Below are 25,702 nucleotides of genomic sequence, written 5' to 3' on the forward strand. Positions count from 1 at the left end.
AAACATTTATTGCTATCGTTAATAACGATGTTAAGGTTAAAAGTTGACTATAAATATCACCTGATAAAACTCAAGTTTATATCAATTTGTTTTGAATCATCACGATGGAAAAGAACAATGCCAAAATGCCTGCTGTTGAGAAGTCTCAAACTCAGCGAAGGAAGAAAAGGGTAGAGGTGTCTACCTCCAACTCCACTCGCTCCCGAAGGTCTAAGGATGTCAAAAAGGTGGAGGTTATCGTTCTTTCCTCGGATACCTCCGATTCTGGTAGTGGCGATGAGGATTACGTTTCGTTTCTGGAGACCTACGTTCCTCCTGAGCTTCGTGCTTCTTCGTCCAGTGAAGAAGAGGGGTCCCGGGTCACCGTGGAATCCAAGATGACTTTCCCTGAGCCTGCGCAAAAGGATTCGGAGTCTGATTGATAGGATTTTAGGATTTTTCCATGTAGCCTTGGTTTCTCCTCGTTGTACTTTTTATTTGCTGCTAATAATAAAGATTTTCTTTCTTACTTTGAGTAGAATGCCTTACTTTTATTTTTTCTTGATTTTTTGGCTTCTTCTCGTTGGGCGTTGTTTTGGATATCTTCGCCGCGCCCCACGGGCGAATCAAACCTTTTTCGGCGAGATAATTTGTCCTGGCGTGGCCCTTCCTTTAAAGGCGTTATAGTTAGTCACCCCGCCTATAGGCGTTGTAATTAAATATCTGACGATAAATCTTCTATGATTTACTCTTGGGATGTGCGCTTTGACACGTACGCGATCTGACGATTCACATGACAACTACTCGTTCGAACCTTACAACTTCAAATTAACTGTTCGGGATAAAGTCTTATAAATAAGGGTTTTGCTCTTTCTTTTTCCTTTACTTCTTCTGCAAAATCTTCTACTCCCATTCCGATCCAGTTTACGCTCTCTTCTTCATTCTCTTGACAAAGGTTTTCAACGGTCTTCGTTTTAAGACGACTTATCTCCCTGCTTCGAGGTCTTCATCCGTTTCGTAAGGTATTTCATTTCATACCTTTCTTCTTTTCGTTAGTTAGGTCTGTTCTGAGTAGGAACCCTAATTTCTCTAATTAGGTTTAGAACAAATGGTTATTTTGAGGGAGCTAGATGAGGATGAGGGGAGAGTTCCTATTTCTTCTCCTAGTTATCTCGAGTGGGCGCAACAAGTTCACGCCCACTATACTAGGGCTAACGGCGTTCTTAATAGCCGGGGGTTTTATTCGGAATTGTGGGGTTTTGATGTTGGGAGTAGTAGTAGTGATAGCGATAGCAGTAGTGATAGTAGTAATGACAGTGATTGCGTCATAATCTCCCCTTCCTCTTTCACAGGAAAACGGAAGAACCCCTGCCGAGATCTGGTCGTTGCTGACTACATTCCAGTCACCATGGAAGTTTCTTCAAAGTATACTAGTGTGGAAATGGTGAGGAGCTTTAGGAAAGCTGTCAAACTCTCTGACTCCCTTTCTCGTGAAGATTTGATTATAACCGAGCCCATCAAGGAGGGCGAGTTCGTGTTTTCCAAGAATGATACCCCGCCAGATTATTTCTACCTTTATACTGGCGTGATCCAGCCCCTCAATATTTGGTTGCCTTTCACTTCTTTCGAGGCGGAGATGTTGAAGGTTCTCAACGTCGCCCCCACCCAGCTTCATCCTAATAGTTGGGCCTTTATAAAAGCTTTTGAGGTAATGTGTTCAGGTTTTAACCTGGATCCCTCTGTTGGTGTTTTCTTTTCTTTTTACCAAATAAAGAACCTAAAACCTCAGTCTCTAGTTTCCCTTAGTAGTCAACCCAACCGTCGTCTTCTAAGTTTATATGCCTCCAATTTCAAAAACTTCAAAGACTCTTTTCTTCGGGTTCGCAATGATGAGAAATTTCCTGATCTGATGTATGATGAGGTTGAGGATCCTCTATTTCCTTTCTATTGGACCAATAACCCTAGGCTTATCAAGGGAGCCATCTTTGAGGCTTTGAGTGATTTTGAACAAGATACCGTTACCTTCCTTGATTCCTATGCCCTTATGGATACCGCTGACGTCCTTAGGTGTGAGGGTAATAGTGGCGCCTTGGAAGAATATTTGCGTAAGTGATAAATTTGTATCTTTCTTTATTTGTTTAATGTTGATCTCACCTCGTTACTAACTTGTGTTTTTTTTTTGCATTCCTTGTTTTTGTAGAGAGAATGAGAACTATCTCGAATGAGGAGAGATTGGCGTTTTTGGCAAAGGCTCGCCAGCAGAAGGCCAACCCCGCCGTTGCTGTGGTCGACCCATTGAAGCAGCTACAAGTGGAGGAAGCTGCTGCCAAAGAAGGGCGAAGTAAGAAGAAGCATGAAGGGCGGATCCGTGTCGAGATCCCGGGGAAAGCAGCTCCTGGAGCCAAGGAAACCGAGGGTGTCGAACCTCCTCCTCCCAAAAAACAAAAGATAGAGAAAACTACTCAAAAGGCTGGGAGTGCTGACAAGGGCAAAGGCGCGTCTTCCAGTTCTTCTCAGCCTCCTTCTCAAGACGCTGAAGCCGCTGCGCCCCTTTCCTGGAGCTCCTTCGATCCTCTGGAGTTTATTGAGAGAGGAGTAACCATGGTGGGTGACATGACTCGCTTCACCAACACTTCGACGGAGGACCTGAGGAAGAAAGCCTTAGAGTATGAAGTCAAGGGTACTCTCCTTAATTATCTGTTGACAAACCGCCAGGAGCAAGAGGTTATGGAGGCGAGGCAAAAAGTGAAGATGGTTGATGATAACCTCGCTGATATTGAGAAGAGGTATTCTGAAACTAAGGCGAAGCTGGAGGAGGACATCAAAAAGTTGAAGGAGGAACGGGAGGGCGAGGCAGAGAGGCTGAAGAAAGACTATGAAGAGAAAGTGGCGAAGATCAAAGAAAGCTACGCCGCCTCTGAGGCAAAGCTCAAGGAGAATGCTGCTGCCCAGGTTGAGAAGCTTTCCAAGCTTTCCAAGGAGAAGGACGAAGCGGTGCTTTCTGTTGGGACCTTAGCTGATGAGAAAGCTAGATTGGAGAGTGATGTCACAGAGCTTCAGCTCTATGCCGCCAACCAATATGACGAGGGCTTTTCCTTTGCTATAGAACAGGTCAAGCTTCTTTTTCCAGATCTCGTTGCTAAGCGCCTTGCCGAAGCTGATGCAATGAATCAAATTGTTGACGGCAAGCTCGTTCCCTATGTTCCTCCTCAGTGAATGATTTCTTTTGTAATGATTTTGTTTTTTGTCCTTCTGTGGCTTTTTTGTAACTATCTTGTATGCCCTTTGTGGCTTTAAACAATTTGCCCTTTGTTGGGTCCTTTATTAATTTCTTCATTCGCTCTTAAGTTTTTTCTTCATAACTTCTCGGATGAGTTTTGCATTACGTTGTGAGGTAACGCCCTCTGTCGTTCTCGTCTAGGAAACTTGTCCTTGCACCTGCGACATCTTCGACTTTCTATAATAATTGTAAATTGATACAAATAACTTTATACCTGTTGTCTTTTTGCGTTATAATGAATCGCCTGCTTTGGTTGTGTATAAGCTTCTTCTGGCGGTGTTGATAATCTCGCCTTTCTCTGCTGTTTCTTTTTCTGACGTACCCAACTCGTAAGACTTACAGGTAACGCCAAGGCCTTGCAACCTTGTTTAATTTTTCTTTTTCTGACGTACCCAACTCGTAAGACTTACAGGTAACGCCAAGGCCTTGCAACCTTGTTTAATTTTTCTTTTTCTGACGTACCCAACTCGTAAGACTTACAGGTAACGCCAAGGCCTTGCAACCTTGTTTGATTTTTCTTTTTCTGACGTACCCAACTCGTAAGACTTACAGGTAACGCCAAAGCCTTGCAACCTTGTTTGATTTTTCTTTTTCTGACGTACCCAACTCGTAAGATTTACAGGTAACGCCAAGGCCTTGCAACCCTGTTTGATTTTTCTTTTTCTGACGTACCCAACTCGTAAGATTTACAGGTAACGCCAAGGCCTTGCAACCTTGTTTGATTTTCCTTTTTCTGACATACCCAACTCGTAAGACTTACAGGTAACGCCAAAGCCTTGCAACCTTGTTTAATTTTTCTTTTTCTGACGTACCCAACTCATCTAAATAGAAGTTGATTAATCTTTTTCATTAGTTTGAAATACTACTAACCATGTGTTAAGCGCTGATAGTTTGCTACAATATTATAGCACATGCACAATGGAGTTTAATAACAGTAGCAACTGCTACAAATGAACTGAGAGTATGTGTTATTACTGGTAAGTACAAAGAAACTGCTAAATAAGTTATAAACCAGTTAACTCACGAAAAACTATTTCCTATACAACTATGTGCAATAAACAGTAACATATTTTTTGTGATGGCTTTGAGTGTTGTGCATTTGATTATTACAAGTAGACTATTATCAAATATATCTAGAAGGTGTGAGTTACATTTTACTAATTTCAAACTATCTGAATAAGTATTAAATCAAGATTACAGGAATTGGATCTTGAATTAAAAATCATTTTGTGTCTTACTAAATCGGCATAATTGGAGAGAAGTTATTTGGTATCTATGTTTTCTTTTTATGTTGAAAAGTATATTTGAGAGTCAATTTTATTAGCAGATAGTTTACTTATATTTGGCAACATAAAACCATGTCTTTGAATGTGTAGATGTGCTTGTTTTTCTTTTTTCATTTGATAATCCTGTTATTATTGAATGAACTAATTCTGGAAGTCGCACCCTGATATTGAATTTTCAATTATAGTTAGGATACTTATCTATCTCTAACTCCATTTTTAATAATGTTGTTTGTGTCTTTCTTACATATGTTCAAAGTACTTTGACAGCAACACTTTTTCAAGAAGTGATCATAAAACACAAGCAATTGGTCATTAATGCCACTCGGCGAGATAGAAGTCGCCAACTAATATTTCAGGTTGAAGCATATTCCGCGATAACTACTGCAAAGGAACTCAGTCTCGCCTCGCAAAAACATAATTGGTTTTCTTGCTAGACGAGGAGCACCGCAACAAACCGCCCATGGCGGTATCATTTTCGTTTGTTTTATTCTTCATATATTATTATCGTTGAACCTCTAATGTATCAAAGCTTATTTGCAGCAATCATGATTAACTTGCGGGCTCTGAACCATAATGAAGCCAGCCGTCTCTAGACCAATAAAGGCTAACCAGTGATAGAATAAAGGTCAACCTGATTAAGTTACGGGCTCTGAATAAAAAAGAAAATAAAACAAGGTTGAAAGGCCTTGGCGTTACCTGTAAGTCTTACGAGTTGGGTACGTCAGAAAAAGAAAATAAAATAAGGTTGAAAGGCCTTGGCGTTACCTGTAAGTCTTACGAGTTGGGTACGTCAGAAAAAGAAAATAAAACAAGGTTGAAAGGCCTTGGCGTTACCTGTAAGTCTTACGAGTTGGGTACGTCAGAAAAAGAAAATAAAACAAGGTTGAAAGGCCTTGGCGTTACCTGTAAGTCTTACGAGTTGGGTACGTCAGAAAAAGAAAATAAAACAAGGTTGAAAGGCCTTGGCGTTACCTGTAAGTCTTACGAGTTGGGTACGTCAGAAAAAGAAAATAAAATAAGGTTGAAAGGCCTTGGCGTTACCTGTAAGTCTTACGAGTTGGGTACGTCAGAAAAAGAAAATAAAACAAGGTTGAAAGGCCTTGGCGTTACCTGTAAGTCTTACGAGTTGGGTACGTCAGAAAAAGAAAATAAAATAAGGTTGAAAGGCCTTGGCGTTACCTGTAAGTCTTACGAGTTGGGTACGTCAGAAAAAGAAAATAAAACAAGGTTGACAGGCCTTGGCGTTACCTGTAAGTCTTACGAGTTGGGTACGTCAGAAAAAGAAAATAAAACAAGGTTGAAAGGTCTTGGCGTTACCTGTAAGTCTTACGAGTTGGGTACGTCAGAAAAAGAAAAATTAAACAAGGTTGCAAGGCCTTGGCGTTACCTGTAAGTCTTACGAGTTGGGTACGTCAGAAAAAGAAAATAAAACAAGGTTGAAAGGCCTTGGCGTTACCTGTAAGTCTTACGAGTTGGGTACGTCAGAAAAAGAAAATAAAATAAGGTTGAAAGGCCTTGGCGTTACCTGTAAGTCTTACGAGTTGGGTACGTCAGAAAAAGAAAATAAAACAAGGTTGACAGGCCTTGGCGTTACCTGTAAGTCTTACGAGTTGGGTACGTCAGAAAAAGAAAATAAAACAAGGTTGAAAGGCCTTGGCGTTACCTGTAAGTCTTACGAGTTGGGTACGTCAGAAAAAGAAAAATTAAACAAGGTTGCAAGGCCTTGGCGTTACCTGTAAGTCTTACGAGTTGGGTACGTCAGAAAAAGAAAATAAAACAAGGTTGAAAGGCCTTGGCGTTACCTGTAAGTCTTACGAGTTGGGTACGTCAGAAAAAGAAAATAAAACAAGGTTGAAAGGCCTCGGCGTTACCTGTAAGTCTTACGAGTTGGGTACGTCAGAAAAAGAAAATAAAACAAGGTTGAAAGGCCTCGGCGTTACCTGTAAGTCTTACGAGTTGGGTACGTCAGAAAAAGAAAATAAAACAAGGTTGAAAGGCCTTGGCGTTACCTGTAAGTCTTACGAGTTGGGTACGTCAGAAAAAGAAAATAAAACAAGGTTGAAAGGCCTCGGCGTTACCTGTAAGTCTTACGAGTTGGGTACGTCAGAAAAAGAAAATAAAACAAGGTTGAAAGGCCTTGGCGTTACCTGTAAGTCTTACGAGTTGGGGGCGTCAGAAAAAGAAAATAAAACAAGGTCGAAATGCCTTGGCGTTACCCGTAGGGAGCGTCAGAAAAAGATACAGCGAAGAAAGGCGAGATTATCAACACCGCCAGAAAAAGCTTATACACAACCAAAGCAAGGCGATTCATTATAACGCCAAATCATTTGCAACCACCAAAAGGCATCAGGTATAAAGTTATTCATAAATGATATATAATTATATTTAAAGTGCTAAAGACATTGCAGGTACAAAGTTAAAAATTTCAAAGGCGAGATTATTTTCAACACCAAACACAAAGTATAATGGAAGGGCGACTCCGAGCAGCGCCAATTCTTTTTAAATCGCCAAGAAGTTACAAAATAAGGCGTGCAAGCCTGGCAGTACGAAAATCAACTACAACAAAGAAGTGGCGAGACAGATTACGCCAGAATACTTACAATCCTCAAATATAGAGTGTCAAAGAAAATAAGAAACTCATGTTGAGTAGAAGAAGCAGAAGTACAGACCAACAAAGTTACTAGCCTCAAAGTTTCAATTTGATTTCAAGAAGACAAGGAGGGACGAATCGCGAAAGATGAAGAGGCGAGATTGGTGACAACGCTAGCTTGAAAATGCAAATACAATGAAAAAAGAGGAAGGGCGACTCGCCAACTTGCTCAAAGTCGCCAAGAAACAATGACAACAATATTCAAAGCCACAAATGGCGTACATCAAGATATTCAAAAGTCATAGAAGGGCGTACAAATTATCTAAGAAATATCAACAACAAAAGGAGGACAAGGCGACAAGTAAACAAATAGTATGAGTCAGCAACAAATAGGCGACATAGAACCACGCCGAGACATAATAATCGCCAAGTTACTTCATTCAAAAGCACTTCGCCTTCCTGAAGCCTCGTGCTTGGGGGGCTGTGTACTGGGCCATGGACCAGGGTGTGATTTGTTAAGGCCCAATACAAAAAAGCCCAATCAATTATAGTCCATGAGGTTCACACCAAAATATCTTATGTTTCTCACCATGATGATGACACGTAAAGATTACCACCACCTCCATGATCTACCATAGCTTGGAGAAGAAGGAAAAGAAGCTTGGAGAAGAAGGAGAAGAAACCACCCACTACCCATGAATTCCTCCACAAGCAAGGCGGTTATCAAGCAACAAGAGGGAGATGTTTTGCCTATAAATAGGATCTTCTTCAAGAGAATAAGGGACTCTCATTCTGAGAAACCACCATTCTTTCATTATTGTAAAGTTTATCAATTTCTTCTCTAAGGAGAGCTTTGTATTTCTATCATTATCAAATAATACAAACCCCCTTGTTTTTTACCAGAACATTTTGGCGCAGGTAACGCCAAGGCCTTGCAACCCTGTTTGATTTTTCTTTTTCTGACGTACCCAACTCGTAAGACTTACAGGTAACGCCAAGGCCTTGCAACCCTGTTTGATTTTTCTTTTTCTGACGTACCCAACTCGTAAGATTTACAGGTAACGCCAAGGCCTTGCAACCTTGTTTGATTTTCCTTTTTCTGACGTACCCAACTCGTAAGACTTACAGGTAACGCCAAGGCCTTGCAACCTTGTGTAATTTTTCTTTTTCTGACGTACCCAACTCGTAAGACTTACAGGTAACGCCAAGGCCTTGCAACCCTGTTTGATTTTTCTTTTTCTGACGTACCCAACTCGTAAGATTTACAGGTAACGCCAAGGCCTTGCAACCTTGTTTGATTTTCCTTTTTCTGACGTACCCAACTCGTAAGACTTACAGGTAACGCCAAGGCCTTGCAACCTTGTTTAATTTTTCTTTTTCTGACGTACCCAACTCGTAAGACTTACAGGTAACGCCAAGGCCTTGCAACCCTGTTTGATTTTTCTTTTTCTGACGTACCCAACTCGTAAGACTTACAGGTAACGCCAAGGCCTTGCAACCCTGTTTGATTTTTCTTTTTCTGACGTACCCAACTCGTAAGATTTACAGGTAACGCCAAGGCCTTGCAACCTTGTTTGATTTTCCTTTTTCTGACGTACCCAACTCGTAAGACTTACAGGTAACGCCAAGGCCTTGCAACCTTGTTTAATTTTTCTTTTTCTGACGTACCCAACTCGTAAGACTTACAGGTAACGCCAAGGCCTTGCAACCTTGTTTAATTTTTCTTTTTCTGACGTACCCAACTCGTAAGACTTACAGGTAACACCAAGGCCTTGCAACCCTGTTTGATTTTTCTTTTTCTGACGTACCCAACTCGTAAGACTTACAGGTAACGCCAAGGCCTTGCAACCCTGTTTGATTTTTCTTTTTCTGACGTACCCAACTCGTAAGACTTACAGGTAACGCCAAGGCCTTGCAACCCTGTTTGATTTTTCTTTTTCTGACGTACCCAACTCGTAAGACTTACAGGTAACGCCAAGGCCTTGCAACCTTGTTTTATGGTTCAGCGCTCACATCTGAGTTGATCTTTGATAAAGATTCGGAGCTCAAGTTTGAGATAACCATTTTCGTTGATTCAGAGCCCGTAACTTAATCAGGTTGACGCAAATATTTTGACATATGCAAGAAGATATAAACTACTAGAATTTTGAAATTCAATGAGCCTCAATAAAAACCCCAGTTAAAACAGGGGAAAAGAGTGTCTCATTGTCTTTTTATTCATTTATGAAAACGGTTCTTATACATCATTAAAAATATTGCTAAAAGAAGAGAATGGTTTTACTTATTCTTCCACCAGTAACGTGATGCCCCGCGATTAGCTGTAGTAGAACTTTAAGTTTGCTATGTTCCACGTCCTGGGGAGGACTCTTCCTTCCATGGTCTCTAGACGATATGCTCCTCCTTCGAAAGATTCTTGCACCCGAAAGGGGCCTTCCCAGTTTGCCGCGAACTTTCCTCCTTTATCCTTTCCCATAGGTCTTTTCAGCACTAGATCGCCCTCTTGAAAACTCCTTTGTTTGACTCTCGTATTATAACGCCTAGCGGCCCTTTGCTTTATGGCGAATTCTCTGAAATGCGCTCTTTCTCTTCTTTCCTCGATCATGTCTAGGTTCTCTTCCAAAGCTCTGTCGTTCTCTTCCTGCGTCGTGGTTTCTCTGCGCCAACTAGGAGGATTTATTTCCACCGGGATCATCGCGTCTGAACCATAGACCATTGTAAATGGCGCTTCTCCTGTCGAGGATTGGGGAGTGGTGTGATACGACCAGAGGATGGGTGAGACGTGGGCTACCCAAGCTTCGCCTTTGCTATCTAGCCTCCTTTTTAAGGCTCTTAGTATCACCTTATTTGCTGACTCTACTTGTCCGTTAGCTTGTGGATGCTCCACTGATATAAAGGTGTTTTTGATTCCTTTGCTTCGACAGAACTCTACGACCTTTTCGCTGGCGAACTGTGTACCGTTGTCGGATACGATATACTTGGGCAGTCCAAATCTGCAGATGATTTTCTTCCAATAGAAGACTTTTACCTGTTCCGCCGAGATGCTGGATACCGGTTCTGCTTCAATCCATTTTGTAAAGTAGTCCACGACGACGATGATCCATCGCGCTTGTTTATAGCCAACCGGAAATGGACCAACGATATCTACACCCCACATGAAAAAGGGCCATGGGGATAATACTGACTTTAGCGGCTCCCCCGGAACGTGATGCAGGTTGGCGTGTCTTTGGCATTTGTCACAGTTTCTTACATACATGGCGGTATCATCATGTATATCTGGCCAATAAAATCCTGCTCTTAATATCTTTCCTGCTAGTGCTCTTGAACCGATATGACTACCACACGATCCCTCGTGAACTTCAGACATGATGCGCTTGGCTTCTTCGGTACTGACGCATAAAAGGAGGGGGGACGCAAATCCCCTTTTGTATAGCTTATCCCCTACCATTGAATACCATGCCGCCATTTTCTTCAATTTAAAGGCCTTTTCCCTTTCTTTCGGGAGTTCATCCATTTGGAGGTACCAGATAATGGGCGATCTCCAGTCTTCCTCTTCTATTACCATCATCACCTCTTCCCCGCTGATGCTGGGAGTTTTTATGGTCTCTTGGATAACGGTTCTATGGCTTCCTGGTTTTTTGGTGCTCGCCAGCTTTGACAATAGATCTGCTCTCATGTTTTGTTCGCGGGGAACGTGAACTAATTCGAACGAATCGAAATGTTTAGCTAGGTTTTGCACTTTCTCCACGTATTTGATTAACTGCGGCTCCTTCGTTTGAAACTTCCCTGATATTTGGTTGGTTACCAGTTGGGAATCACTCATGGCCCTTAGCTCTTTTACCTCCATATCGCTTGCTAGCTTCATTCCTGCTATCAAAGCTTCGTATTCCGCTTGGTTGTTGCTGGCTTTGAAGGCGAAACGTAGTGATTGTTCTATCATAACGCCATCTGGTCCTTCCAGTACTATTCCGGCTCCACTTCCCCGCACATTGGAGGCCCCATCTACTGAGAGTGTCCAAGACGCTGTTTTTTCAGTTGTTGGCGGAGTAGACATTTCCAATACAAAATCAGCTAGTCTTTGTGACTTAATGGCCCCTCTAGGTGAGAAGGTGATGTCAAATTCTGATAGTTCAACGGACCACGCTACCATCCTTCCTGCCAGGTCTGGCTTTCGGAGGACGTTCTTGATAGGGTAATCTGTTCTAACAACTACCTGGTGGCCTTGAAAGTACTGCCTTAATTTTCTGGCTGTGACAACTACTGCGAGGGATAACCTCTCTATTCTTTGATACCTTGTTTCTGCTCCCCTTAGGGTTCTACTTACAAAATATATAGGTTTTTCTTCGCCCTCTATTTCCTGAACTAGCGCTGAACTCAAAGCTCTATCCGAAACTGCGAGATATAGGTAAAGGGTGTTACCTGGTAATGGGCGTGTCAAGATGGGCGGTGATGCTAGGAACTCTTTTAGTTGTCTGAAGGCTTCTTCACATTCTGGTGTCCAGGAGAATCTCTCATTTTTTCTAAGGGATGCGAAGAAGTGGAAACCCTTTTCGCCCGCACATGATAGAAATCTGGATAGCGCCGCTATTCTGCCTGTCAAGGTTTGTACTTCTTTCACGGATGTAGGGCTCCTCATGTCTATGATGGCTTGGCATTTTTCGGGGTTAGCCTCTATTCCTCTACTGGTGAGCATAAACCCTAAGAATTTTCCGGCTTGTACTCCAAAGGAACACTTTGCTGGGTTTAGTCTCATGTTGTACTTTCTTACTGATCCCATGATGTCCAACAGATCATCATCATGGCGACTTCCCTCGGAAGTTTTTACTACCATGTCGTCGATATATACCTCTAAGTTCTTCCCTATTTGCTCGGCAAAAACCCTGTCCATCAACCTTTGGTATGTTGCTCCCGCATTCTTCAATCCAAAAGGCATGACGTTGTAAAAATAGTTGCAGGTATTCGACATAAAGGCTGTATGGCAGGCGTCGGAGGGGTTCATCTTTATTTGATTGTATCCGGAGTAGGCGTCCATAAAACTCAGCATCTTGCACCCCGAGGCGCCATCAATTAACCTGTCTATGTTGGGCAGAGGATATGGATCTTTGGGACATGCCTTGTTTAAATCTGTGAAGTCCACGCACATTCTCCACTTTCCGTTGGCCTTTTTCACCATGACGACGTTTGCCAACCATGAGGGGTATTTTATTTCTTCGATGAATCTGGCCTCCTTTAACTTCCCTACTTCTTCCGCTATAGCGACTCGTCTTTCTTCTCCTACCTTTCTCTTTCTTTGGGAGACTGGTTTTGTGCTGGGTGATATTGAAAGTTTATGTGTTATCACCCCTTCGTCAATCCCTGGCATATCTGAAGGCTTCCATGCGAATAGGTCAGCGTTATCCTTCAAGATTTTGATGATTCGTCTCCTCTCCTCGCTGGGCAACGCTGTTCCCAAGCTGGTTGTCTGGTGTGGGTGATCGCCAATTTGAACCTGCTCCAGGTCTTCTATAGGGCTTACCCTTAGATCTTGAAATTCCTCCCTCGGATCCATATCTGCGCTCTCTATGATGTTTATGCCGCCTGGAATTGCGGCTTGTCTTCTTTCGAATTTTCCGCTTGCGCTGGAAGTTCGGTGTCGTATCTTTAAGCTAGATTCGTAGCATTTCTTGGCGAGAATCTGATCGCCCCTTACCGTCCCTACTCCCCCATTATCAAGGGGGTATTTTATTGCTAGGTATAGAGTGGACATGGCCGCCCCCAAGGTGTTAAAGGCGGGCCTACCTATAATAATATTATAGGAGGTAAAGGGAGTTTTCACTACCAGGTATCGCACCTTGATAGTTTTGGCGTTGCTGCCTTCTCCAAATGTGGTGAGAAGAGAGGCATAGCCCATTACATCCACTTGTTCGCCAGAGAACCCAACCAGGGTTCCGGAGTATGGTTGCAATTGCTCTTCTGCTAATTGCATGGCCTTGAAAGCTTCCCAGTACATAATGTCCGCTGAACTCCCTGAGTCTATCAGTACTCTTTTTACATCGCAGTTCAAAATTTGGACTTGTATCACTAACGGATCATCGTCATGAGGCGCTACCTCCAACCCATCCTTTGCAGTGAACGCCAAATCTGGTACGTCTAATGGCTGGGGTTGACTTACGAGGTATATTTCCGAGATGGCTCGGCGTACATACCTTTTCCTTGCTGAGCTTGATTCGCCCCCGCCTGAGAATCCTCCCGCTATTGTATTCACGGAGATTCTCCCCTTGGGAGGCTCTCTATTTGGCCCAGGAGGGTCTCGTGGCTCCTGTCGGGGGACTTTTGGCACGACAACCCGCCCTTGGGCGGCGTCGTCAATGAATTTGCGAAGGTGTCCGCTTTTTATCAGCTCTTCGATTAAATCTCTTAAGCGGAAGCATTTTTCTGTGGAGTGACCTCTACACCTGTGATATGCGCACCAGGCGTTATCGTCCAGCCCCATGGGGATGTTACTGGTTCTCCTTGGGGGGAGGTTTGCCAAACCAGTGGCCAGAATTTCGTTTAAAACGTAAACTTTTGAGGCGTTTAATGGCGTGAGGTCTTCATTGGAGGGATGATTCCTGAATTCTCTTCTGGGCGGTTGGCGGTAGGGCTTCCCATGATGCCTCTGCCATGGGTCCCCTTGGTGGCCTCCCGTTTTTGGTCGTGGGTGTTCGGGTGCTCTAGTGGCACGGCCCACGTATTCCTTCTCCTTAACGTCTCTTTGTCTTTTCTCGGCGTTACTTTCTTCGCCCTTTATATAACACTCCGCCCTCTTGTTCACCTCTTGCATTGACGAGGCTGGCTTTTGGGCTAAGGACTCATTGAAATGTCCTGCTCTTAGCCCATTGTGGAAGGCTGCCACGAACATCTCCTGATTTGGATTTGAGACTTTGATGGTGGCTTCGCTAAATCTGGCGAGGAAGTTACGCAATGACTCGCCATGGTTTTGGCGGATGGAGAAAAGACTGGTTGATGTGACTTTCACGTGTTTCGATCCAGCGAACTGGTGAATAAATTTTTTATGAAAGTCAGCATAACTCTCAATTGAATTCTTTGGAAGGTTCATGTACCAACGTAGGGCGACATCCTTGAAGGTGCCGGCTAGTAGCTTGCCCTTTAGATGCTCCGGAGCATTGATTATGGCGGTTTGTGTTCCGATTGCCATCAGGTGCTCCCTTGGATCCGTCTTTCCGTCGAAGGTAGGAAGGTGAGGAACCTTGATTGTTTCCACCACTTGGGAATCCCACAAGTGTTGTGCTAAAGGCTGTACGTCCATGACGCCCTCTCCCTCCTCCTCCTCCGAAATCAATTTCGCTTTCTCTTTTTCATTAGTTCTTTCGGCTTCGATGGCCGCAATCTGAGTTTGTAAGCGCCGTATTTCTACAACGGCGGCTTGCAAGGTGTTAACGCTAGAGTTGTCGTTGTTTCCATGTTCTCCAGCCATGTGAAGATGTTTGATTTTTCGTCTAGTTGATGTGATAGGCTGGGATCAAATGATTTTACCGCAGCCCCACGGTGGGCGCCAAAATGTTCTGGTAAAAAACAAGGGGGTTTGTATTATTGATTAAATGGTGTGATTACACTCAGTTCAATCCCAACAACCTGGGAGTTTAATAAGTCAGAATTCGATCTCTCTACAGATGAAAATATGAAACTATTTATAGACCATTAAAGCCTTCTTCTCCAAGCTAGGGTTCCTACAAATCCGGTCTTCAGCGCCTTTTCCGGTGATGCAGCGTGAAAGTAGGAATAAAAACCTTGGTCTCCAAGCCAAGGCAGTTTCAAGGAGTTGTTTTCTTCATTCCCAAGTTAATCGCCAAGGCAGGGAAGGATGAAGATATTTTGTTATCGTGGGTAAATCCGTCTTATGGGCGTTATCCGTCATTGCCTACCTCGCCCAGACCTTATGTCGCCAAATGGACGTTTAGGATTTAATTGTTTTGGGCCTGTTTCCTTTCTCATATTAATTGGGCTAGTTTGATTTTGCTTTTAAGCCCATTGCCCAGTCCATAGATCATAAATAAATTTCACTTATACAGCAAAACTCTTGATACCAAATATAATTCCCCTTTAATATTGACTACAATTAATCATTTCAACTTATAGTTTTGATGTCTTTCTTTTGTTATTTTGAAATGATTCTGATGTCTGTCGCCTGTCGGTGTATATAAATGAATAGTATAAAATAAAAATTGCACTAGTAAGTGTTATTATGATTATTATTATTTTTATGTAATTTTTGTTTCTTAGAGGAAGAGATTGAAATTTGAAACTCGAAGTAAAGTTTGATAAAAAATTATTTATCTTAAAAATTAAATTTAAATTCTTTTAAACGATCCGTCTTAAATGAATATCGTCAATCACTTGAGTCCGATAATTTATAATAATTATTATACAAGTACTCCCTCCGGTCCTTTTTATAAGGAACACTTTGGAAATTTTATTTGGTCATTTTTATAAGAAACACTCTTTAAATTTATTCTTTCTTAAATTCACAATTCTATTTGTACCCTTATTAAATGAAATCAAATACTTCATTCCAATGCACTAGCATTAATTAGAGAGATATATTCCTCATGTTAGTCCAAGGTTACTTTTGGAATATGATGACATGAGTCATTACATGAAAATAAGACCAATTTCAGGTCTTTTTTGAAGAATTGTAACTCATTTCATGGAAGAATAATGCATTAGTTTGAAGATATTTGCAAAGGATGAAAGTAGCTGAAGAATGAAGAAAATAGCTAATATTCTGCTTTTTTCGCCCCGGGCGAAAATGTTGGTGCCTCAGGCGAAAATTTTGTGCCTGAGGCGAAAATTCCTGTGCCTCAGGCGAAAATTGTAATGACCCGATTTTCAGTAAATCGATATTTTATATATTTGCATATATTTTGGGTTAGTGTTAAATATTTATTTACGCGACCTATGATTATTTATCGCGAACATAAGTTTGTGAGCGAAACCTTTGTCGTGTTAGTGGGCTTGGGCGTGTGATAGAAGCTTAGTGGGCTTAGGCAAGTTGGGCTTGAACCAAGAGAATTGGAGAGTAGTATAAGTAACCAAGTCAAAGCCATGAATAGTTTCACAATTCATTTTTCATGAGAAGTGAGGTTTGTAAGCTTAGAAGCAAAGCAAGAACCCTAGGAGAGCAAGAAGAAGAACACAAGCAAGGAGAAGAGATTTAGAGGCCAAGAATCATCTTTCAATCTAAGGTGAGAGTGGTTAAGCATAAGCTTGGGTGATCCAAGAGAGGGGAGGTGTCTAGCCTCCATTCCTAAACTCTCTCATCCAATTTCTTTGGGGTTTTGGGTGAAGTTTCTTTATCATAAACATGTCTTTTCATCTTAGTATGCTTAATGAACATCTAGGAGGGAATATGTTTATGTTTGATGATGGTTTTGCATGTTTATGCAACTTTGCTTATTTTGCAAGAAATTGACATGATTTTGTATGTGTGATGTGTTTTGGTGTTTTTGATTGTTGATTCATGTATATATGTATGGTATATACATGATTGATCACTTGTTATGCATTTATAACATGTTTAGATGTATTTTTGAGTGGAATCAATGTTAAACCGCCTTAGAAACTCAAGAACAGATATTTTCTGGTGTAGTTCGCTACGGATTCGCTACGGATTCGCTTAGCGAATAAGTTCGCTACGGATTCGCTACGGATTCGCTTAGCGAATAAGTTCGCTACGTGTTCGCTACATGTTCGCCATGTACCTGTAACCCTCTGATGTAGTTCGCTACCTGTTCGCTACAGCGAACGTGTTCGCTACGTGTTCGCTACGGGTTCGCTACGGATTCGCTCAGCGAACAGCTCTGTGACAGCAATTTTGTTAATGTTTGTAAAGTGTGTGTATCCATGTATTTGGTTTCGTTTTGGTTTGGAATTATTATATGTTTAATAATTGTGTTGTGTAATGGCATTTATATAAAATGTCAAAGAAGTATATGTATTTTTGTATATCGGGTTGTCCGATAAAGAAGAATATCAGTTTGTCTGATAAAGAAGTTTAATGGATTATGTTATCCATGTAGTGAGCAGTAGCTTCGTGCTAAGTGATTATCATATGTTTGGTAAATGCATGGCATTCATAAATTCATGCATTATTTAGGGATATCAGACTCGTCTGATAAAGAAGGATATTGGACTTGTCCAATAAAGAAGGATATCAATGGTAAGTTCCTTGATAAAGAAGATGGTACCACATGCATTAGTCGTGTCTAGGTTGGCATGACATTGAATGTTTGGCATTAGTCGCATTTGAGTAAATGTGCAATTATGTGTTATGTGTTATGTGAGTTCTTTGTGTGGTCCGAAACGACGCGAAACTATCTGGTTGTGTATTTGTGAGTATGTGTTATCTGGTGTGTTGCTTATGGAAGCATGTGTGTGAGTTAGTAATATGTGATAGGTTGAATATAGGTGCGTTTCTATATTCGTATGTATGTGATTATGTTTACTAACTCTCTACCTATTTGTTATGTGCTGGACCTTTGGGGGTTCAGGTATTCAGGTCGAGGTTTCGATCGAGCTTTAGCTGTAGATCGTTTTTGTGTGGAGCACTTTTGGTGAGGAGCTAGTGTAGGCTACCTTTGTATAGTTTTGTTAAGTTAGTTTGGTTGTGATGTATATTAGTGCTCTGGTATGTTGTAACATCGAGTCGGGGATCGTTTGTATTCCGTCGTATATCGATGCGAACATCTTAACTTATGTTTTATGTTAATGAATTATCTTTTGAACTATTTTGTTCATTGCTTTGAAAATCCTTTATGTTATGTTTTCCGCTGCGACGTTTCGTGTCATGTGCACGATCGTTTTTGAAAATGTTTTTCCGTAGCGCTCCGGCTACTTATCTTTAAAAAGTTTTTAAGATCACGTTTTTAAGGGTAGTTAGTTCGGGGTGTTATAAAAATTCCCAGTTGAAAAGCACCTCTCTGTTTGCTTGTTCGCCTGAGGCGAAAAATCCTGTGCCTCAGGCGAAAATTTCACTAGAAAAAGTACCTCTCTGTTTGCCTGTTCGCCTGGGGCGAAAATGTTGGCGCCTTAGGCGAAAATTCTGTGCCTGGGGCGAAAATGCTCGTGCCTGAGACGAAATTCTCATTTATTGACTCCGGTTATAAAAGGAAAACGCAGATCTGAGATAGTGGATCGAAAAATTGACATTGGAAACATCAAATTGAACAACTTTTGAAGATCTAGGAGCCCAGAGGCAAGGATTGAAGTGTGGAAACACATCAAGATCATTTTGTAAACATGCTTTCTCTCATTTCTTTGATTGTAATGTTTTCTTATACTATGTGTAACTAAATTCCCATGATTGGTCCTTAGGGGATTCTGATTTCTATTTCTCTTGAACCATGTGATTCTCATTTGAATTGATATATGAATTACGAAGTTAGTTTCTTTGATTATTCCTTATGCTTAATGCTTTATATGAATTAGCTACTTATATGATGAATTCAATGATTTATTTTACTATGACAATAGGAATGAATCATCGATCTAGGAATAATTGATCGATTAACTTTCACTTAAGACATTTCGGATTGTTAATTGAGATTTTATAGATTAAAGTTTGTAATCCTCAATTGATCATAGATTACCTAAGACATTAGGAATCAATGATCAAGGGAGAGGATTATGTTACCAAGACATTGGACATAATCATTTTTGATTTAATCTAATCGTGAAACTAAATTGAGTAAATTTGTAATCATACATGAAATTACCAAGGGAAGTAGTAATTAGATGAACCAAAAGGATCAATCGCTTTTCTTCATTTGATTTAAAACCTAAGTTATTTTGTCAGTTTATGATCAAACTTGAACCAAACAAATTTCCCCCCCCTTTTTACATTTAAATTTATGTGTTTAAGTATGTATTCAACTTGTGTTTGAATTACAACAATCCCTGTGGAAAGAACGATTTTTATACTACTTGACGGCATTTAGTACACTTGCAAATTATTCATCAAGTTTTTGGCGCCGTTGCCGGGGATTGTTGATTGATTCAACAAGGCAACTGGACATATTTAGTTCATTATTTTTAAGTTTTGTTTGTTTATATAAAAGAAAATCTACAAAAATAAGTTTTAATTTAAATTTTATTTTCACTATTGTTTAGTGCAGTTGCCTCTTAAGGTATTGTCTGTTGTTTATGCAAGGTAGGAAGGTCGCCAGAGAACTCTTATTTGATCCTGAGATCGAGAAAACCGCTAGAGCAAACAGAAAAGCAGCCCGGTTAGCTCGTGCAGCTACTCGGTCAGCCAATATTGCACAAAACATCAGTGAAGAAGAGGTTTCTAGTCCAGAACATTCGGACAACGAAGCCAACATCGACATCATGGCTGCTGATCCACCGCCTCCTTTGAGAACATTAGGTGATTACGGTCAGAGAAACAATGGAGAATTGGCCAACTTGGGATTTCAACCGAGAAACCCAGTTTCATTTGAGATTAAAAATTATGTGTTAAGTGCACTCAAGGAAGACCAATTTTCAGGTTCGGAGTCACAATGCCCCAACCTTCATCTACAAAAGTTCTATGAGGCATGTGACTATACCGACCCTCCTGGTGTTTCAGAATCTGCAAAGAGGTTAAGGCTTTTCAAGTATTCTCTAACTGGAAGAGCCAAAGATTGGTTGGACACTATACCACCAAATACCATCAACACTTGGCAAGAACTGGAGGTAAAATTCTTAGAAAGATACTTTCCCATCCATAAGTACCTTGAGAGAAGGCAAGACATAACAAGCTTCGAGCAAGGTGACTCTGAAACATTGTATGATGCATGGGAAAGATTTAAGCTGAGTTTGAAGAAATGTCCAAAGCATGGTATTGATAGTCATGCTCAAATGCAGCACTTTACTCAAGGATTGAGGCCTCAAACCAGGATGTTTTTGGATGCATCGGCAGGTGGTTCTTTGAAGAATAAAAATGAGAATGAAGCTAGAGAGCTAGTTGAAAATATGTCCCAGAATGAGTATAGAGTTCAAAATGACAGAGGTGCAAAGAAAAAGGGTGGTATGCTAGAGCTTGATACACAAACTGCTCTTCTAGCACAATCCACTTTGATGAATTCTCAAATGGCGGCTATGTTGAAACATTTCACCAACTCTTCCAATTCCCAAATGCAAGTAAGGGCAGCTCAAGATTTGAAGTGTGATTTTTGTGGGCAAGGCCATGCCAATGGTGAATGTTTTTCTGAAGGTTCGGAGGAAGCTAAATATTTAGCTAATTTCAAGAGGAGCAATCCAAATCATGACCCGTATTCGAACACTTATAATCCGAGTTGGAGAGATCATCCAAACTTTGGTTGGGGAGGAAATCAAGGCTCTTCTCAATCTCAACAACAATCATCTTCACAAAGTTCTCAACAAAGGAAACCGTCTCAACTGGAAGATACTCTTTCTCAATTTATCAAGGTGACTCAAGGAAATTTTGAAGCAATGAAGATTAGCCAAGACCAAATGAAAGCTAACCAAGATATTGCTAACAAGAATCATGAAGCTTCGATTAAAAACCTTGAAAATCAAATGGGTCAATTGTCAAGACAATTCTCGGCTACTCAAAATAATGGCTTTGAAGCTTCTACAAAAGACAACCCAAGGAATGAAACTTGCAAGGCGATCATGAAATTGAACTTTTTCTTCAACAATTGGATGAGTGCCAAGTAGCGGAAACGCTAAAAGTGGAGGAGACATTGCTAGTGGATGAAGAGTTTGAGCCAAGTCCTCCGGGGTTGCAAGAACTTCCTCCTAATTGGAAGTATGTATTCTTGGGAGAAGATTCAAAGCAACCAGTCATACTTAGTAGCTTGCTTACTCCTTTGGAAGAAGATGACCTTGTTAAAGAATTGGAGAAGGATTATGACACTTCGGCTTGGAATTTAAATGGTATAATCCCTGCCTTTTGGTTGCACAAGGTGTATAAGGAGGAAGAAGTCAATCCGGGTGTGGGTGCTTGTAAAATTGTTATCCCTCCATTGGAATGTTTAGTAAAGAAAGAAGTGACGAAGCTAGTTGAAACCATCATGATGAGTTTTAGGAAAAAGAGTGTGGATGATTCTAAGGAAGGTCCAAAAGGAGCACGAAAGAAGAAAAGAAAGAAAGGGAGGAATAAGTAGATAAAGTTCATTCGCCGTCCAATAATAGTGAAATCATTGCTTGTTGATCAGAATAATTCTCGGTTGAAGAAAGAGCAAAAGAGGAGTTGGGGTGAAACAAGTCTGAAATATCCTCCCTAATTTGAAGTCATGGACCGTCAAGCTATTGGCGTTAAAAGAGCGCTGCTTGGGAGGCAACCCAAGGTTTTATTCACTAAACAATGTTTTTCTTTGTTTTTGTTTTGTGTTTTGCAGGTTCAAGAAGACAATAAAGGAGTTGGAGTATAGTGCATTCGAAAGCTGAAAAGAAGAAAAAAAAAAGAATCAGGTTTTCAGATATTCCTCGAGGACAAGGAATGAAATAAGTTTGGGGTTGTGATGACATGCGTCATTACATGAAAATAAGACCAATTTCAAGTCTTTTTAGAAGAATTGTAACTCATTTCATGGAAGAATAATGCATTAGTTTGAAGATATTTGCAAAGGATGAAAGTAGCTGAAGAATGAAGAAAATAGCTAATATTCTGCTTTTTTCGCCCCGGGCGAAAATGTTGGTGCCTCAGGCGAAAATTCCCAGTTGAAAAGCACCTCTCTGTTTGCTTGTTCGCCTGAGGCGAAAAAATCCTGTGCCTCAGGCGAAAATTTCACAGAAAAAGTACCTCTCTGTTTGCCTGTTCGCCTGGGGCGAAAATGTTGGCGCCTCAAGCGAAAATTCTGTGCCTGGGGCGAAAATGCTCGTGCCTGAGGCGAAATTCTCATTTATTGACTCCGGTTATAAAAGGAAAACGCAGATCTGAGATAGTGGATCGAAAAATTGACATTGGAAACATCAAATTGAACAACTTTTGAAGATCTAGGAGCCCAGAGGCAAGGATTGAAGTGTGGAAACACATCAAGATCATTTTGTAAACATGCTTTCTCTCATTTCTTTGATTGTAATGTTTTCTTATACTATGTGTAACTAAATTCCCATGATTGGTCCTTAGGGGATTCTGATTTCTATTTCTCTTGAACCATGTGATTCTCATTTGAATTGATATATGAATTACGAAGTTAGTTTCTTTGATTATTCCTTATGCTTAATGCTTTATATGAATTAGCTACTTATATGATGAATTCAATGATTTATTTTACTATGACAATAGGAATGAATCATCGATCTAGGAATAATTGATCGATTAACTTTCACTTAAGACATTTCAGATTGTTAATTGAGATTTTATAGATTAAAGTTTGTAATCCTCAATTGATCATAGATTACCTAAGACATTAGGAATCGATGATCAAGGGAGAGGATTATGTTACCAAGACATTGGGCATAATCATTTTTGATTTAATCTAATCGTGAAACTAAATTGAGTAAATTTGTAATCATACATGAAATTACCAAGGGAAGTAGTAATTAGATGAACCAAAAGGATCAATCGCTTTTCTTCATTTGATTTAAAACCTAAGTTATTTTGTCAGTTTATGATCAAACTTGAACCAAACAAATTCCCCCCCCCCTTTTTACATTTAAATTTATGTGTTTAAGTATGTATTCAACTTGTGTTTGAATTACAACAATCCCTGTGGAAAGAACAATTTTTATACTACTTGACGGCATTTAGTACACTTGCTAAATTTCCATCAAATACAATATAAAAACTCTAGAATTATTAATGAGAAAATTAGCTTCCTTGGTTCGTGTGTTTTTTTCAAAGTGTTTCTTATAAAAAGGACCGAAAGGAGTATATGATAAGTATATACAATCTTGTATCTCTTTATATATATATATATATATATATATATATATATATATCCTCCGGAATACTCTTTAAGCATTCCATTTAAAGAAACTTTTTATTTTTCATAAAAATTCTATAAAAAAAATTTAATATAAGGTCTTAAAGAGTACCTCGGGGCACTCGTTAACTTAATATTTCCATAAATTGCTCTGGTTATAATCATAATGATTATATAAACATAACTAAACTAAAACATCTAGATATGTAATACCAAAAAAAGATTATATTATCCATTAACTGATGCTAATTAACCACAATGAGTTAATCTTCCAAAGTAAATTAAGCAAGCAAAGACAAGCAATAAAATTGATAATATCACATCGGGAGGGGTTGAAACCACTTGATGCCAGAACCGACTCTGAATCAGGTCAAACTAATGGTGAAAGGAAAAAAAAAAAATTGATAATATCAAAATGAATTAATATTACCATAAATTAGCAAGAAGAATACTCAAGAGAAGTGAATAGTAGTGGAGCTGGATTCATCATTTCCTTTGCCTTCAACATTCGTGACTTTCTTTTTCTTCTTGTAAGGTATACCTCTAGGCTCTAGCCTTAGTTTGACACTCTCTGACTTCTCTAAGGTAAACCCGAATAGAACCACTAGCAAAAGGATTAGTATCAGGGGACCCACCATTTTCTTCATAAGCAGCCCTTAATCTTCCAATTAGAGCATCTAAGCTTCCCCAAGCTTGTTTAAGAGGACAAGTACAAGGTGCAGGTGGTTCAGGTTGTCCATAAAACATACAACCTTGTAAATGAACCTTAGTTTTTCCAAACTGGTCTAAGTAACGAAGGAAATCCAAAACATGGTTGGAGTTGCATTGAGAAAGTGGAACTGGTGGTCTCATGTTGTTCAAGTATTGACCAAAAGTGTTCCGGTCTCTTCTCTTTTGTGATTCGTAGCGGCTAAGTGTAGCCGCTACTGGAATGGTTGTTGTTGTTGATGATTCTTCCAGATTCTTGCCATGGATATTGATACCACCACTTTTGGACATATTGTTGATGAATAATGAGATTGAAAAGTTTTTTTTTTTTTTTTATATAAAAAAAAAATAATAAAGCCAAGAGAAAAGGGAGGTGAGAAAGGTGAACGAAATAGGAGGAGGAGAAATTGAAGGAAGATGAATGAAGTGATGAGTATATATGGAGATCACGTCACTGGGCTACTAAGTAGACATTTTATGGGCCATATTTAATTTATACGAAATGCTAATTAAATGTGCCCTCGCCATGAGAAGAATTTATGTAGTATATTCACCATGTATTGAAATTAGATGGTTCCTCCAATAAAATAAGATGTATTATGGTAGTGGTTGTGAGCTTTAGGCACAACGGGAAAGAGTACTTCGAGGCCCGGTTTTGGGTCGGGGCATCCAGGCCCGCAGCTTAGGGCTTCCAAAACAATGGGGCCTCGTTTTTTTAAGCCCAATATTTAAACTATTGCTTAAGTAGTTTTTCTGACAACATAGTTAATAAAATGACAATTGGTTTATTGGTCTTGTGAATGTGTTCTAAGGTTTCAGTATCATGTGGTGGTGAGTTCAATACTTCAATGTGTTCTAAGTAGTTTTTCTGAGATAAGTTTTTTGTTTTTTTTTTTTTGTTTTTTTTTCCTTTTACAAAATAATTGGTAAGGATTTGTTTATTTTTTATTTATTTTAAGAGCCTCTTTATTAAAAAATTAAAGAAAAGTTGTGGGGAATTGAATCCATTGAACATTTGGGCATTTTATTATTTATTTTATTTGTTGTGTAAATGTTAATTTTCTTTATTAATTATCTCTTAATTTTTTATTTATCGGTTCAATTTCAACGATGCAGAATATGACTTTTTTTTATGTTAGTTACATGGATAAATGATTATTTTTAATGTTTTTAATACCATTTGCAATTTAAATAAATGATGTTTTTTTTCAAATATATATATATATATATATATTTTGCGTAAAAAAAAAATTATATTTTTTATTAGAGATTCATTTGTTATTTGTTTGGGCCTCCAAAATCTCGGAACCGGCGCCGAGTACCTGTAAGAACGTTAGTAATCCAACACTCAGATCAATAATAACTCAAGATGAATATGTACAGCGACGGAGCTGGATATGGGCCAAACAAGGTTGCGACCCATCCCAAAATTTTCATTTATATATATGGGGAGGGATCAAATTACACCGGTGTAACATTTAAGTAATGTTACACCGCTCAATAACGCTTTAACAAATACAAATTTTACAAAATCCACTGTTGGATTGAAAGGTTATATCATATAAATCATCTATGTTGAATTGTATAAAAATCTAAAATCGTTTGATATGTTTTTTAGATAGATCAAGATTAACGGTATTCAATAAAAATGCATAAAGCATTAATTTTCATCGGTCTCAATAACATATCAAACGATTTTAGATTTTTGTAAAATTTAACATGGATGATCTATACGATATAAGCTTTCAATCCAACGGTGGATTTTGTAAAATTTGTATTCGTTAAAGCGTTATTGACGGTGTAACATTACTTAAACGTTACACCGGTGTAATTTGATCCCTCCTATATATATATGGGGCATATCAAGTGTTTTTTATTATGAGAAGAGATGAGAGGAACAAATATACACCATTAAATGTAAAAAAAATATTATTCTTTTGTGTTAATCTCA

General features: G+C 39.7%; 1 protein-coding gene and 1 pseudogene across 1 annotated transcript; both read right to left on the reverse strand.

The window, feature by feature from the left end:
* Positions 1-3,361: 3,361 nt before the first annotated feature.
* LOC123905314 lies at positions 3,362-13,604 on the reverse strand. The gene is made up of 2 exons (XM_045954923.1): positions 12,963-13,604; positions 3,362-3,436 (listed from the first exon to the last, which is right to left on the reverse strand). Exons 1-2 carry the CDS (start codon positions 13,602-13,604, stop codon positions 3,362-3,364), a joined length of 717 nt encoding a protein of 238 aa, XP_045810879.1.
* Positions 13,605-23,372: 9,768 nt separating this feature from the next.
* Positions 23,373-24,042, reverse strand: LOC123905315 (annotated as a pseudogene).
* Positions 24,043-25,702: the final 1,660 nt, after the last annotated feature.

The sequence above is a fragment of the Trifolium pratense genome, linkage group LG2 (genome assembly GCF_020283565.1).
Source record: "Trifolium pratense cultivar HEN17-A07 linkage group LG2, ARS_RC_1.1, whole genome shotgun sequence".
In the NCBI taxonomy this organism is placed as follows: Eukaryota; Viridiplantae; Streptophyta; class Magnoliopsida; order Fabales; family Fabaceae; genus Trifolium; species Trifolium pratense.

Coding starts and splice junctions, on each gene's coding strand:
- LOC123905314 (XM_045954923.1), bottom strand. CDS start 13,604: ATGGGGCTGGACGATAACGCCTGGTGCGCATATCACAGGTGTAGAGGT. Junction 3,437..12,962: donor GCAACGCCAAAACTATCAAG/GTGCGATACCTG, acceptor CAATTATTATAG/AAAGTCGAAGATGTCGCAGG.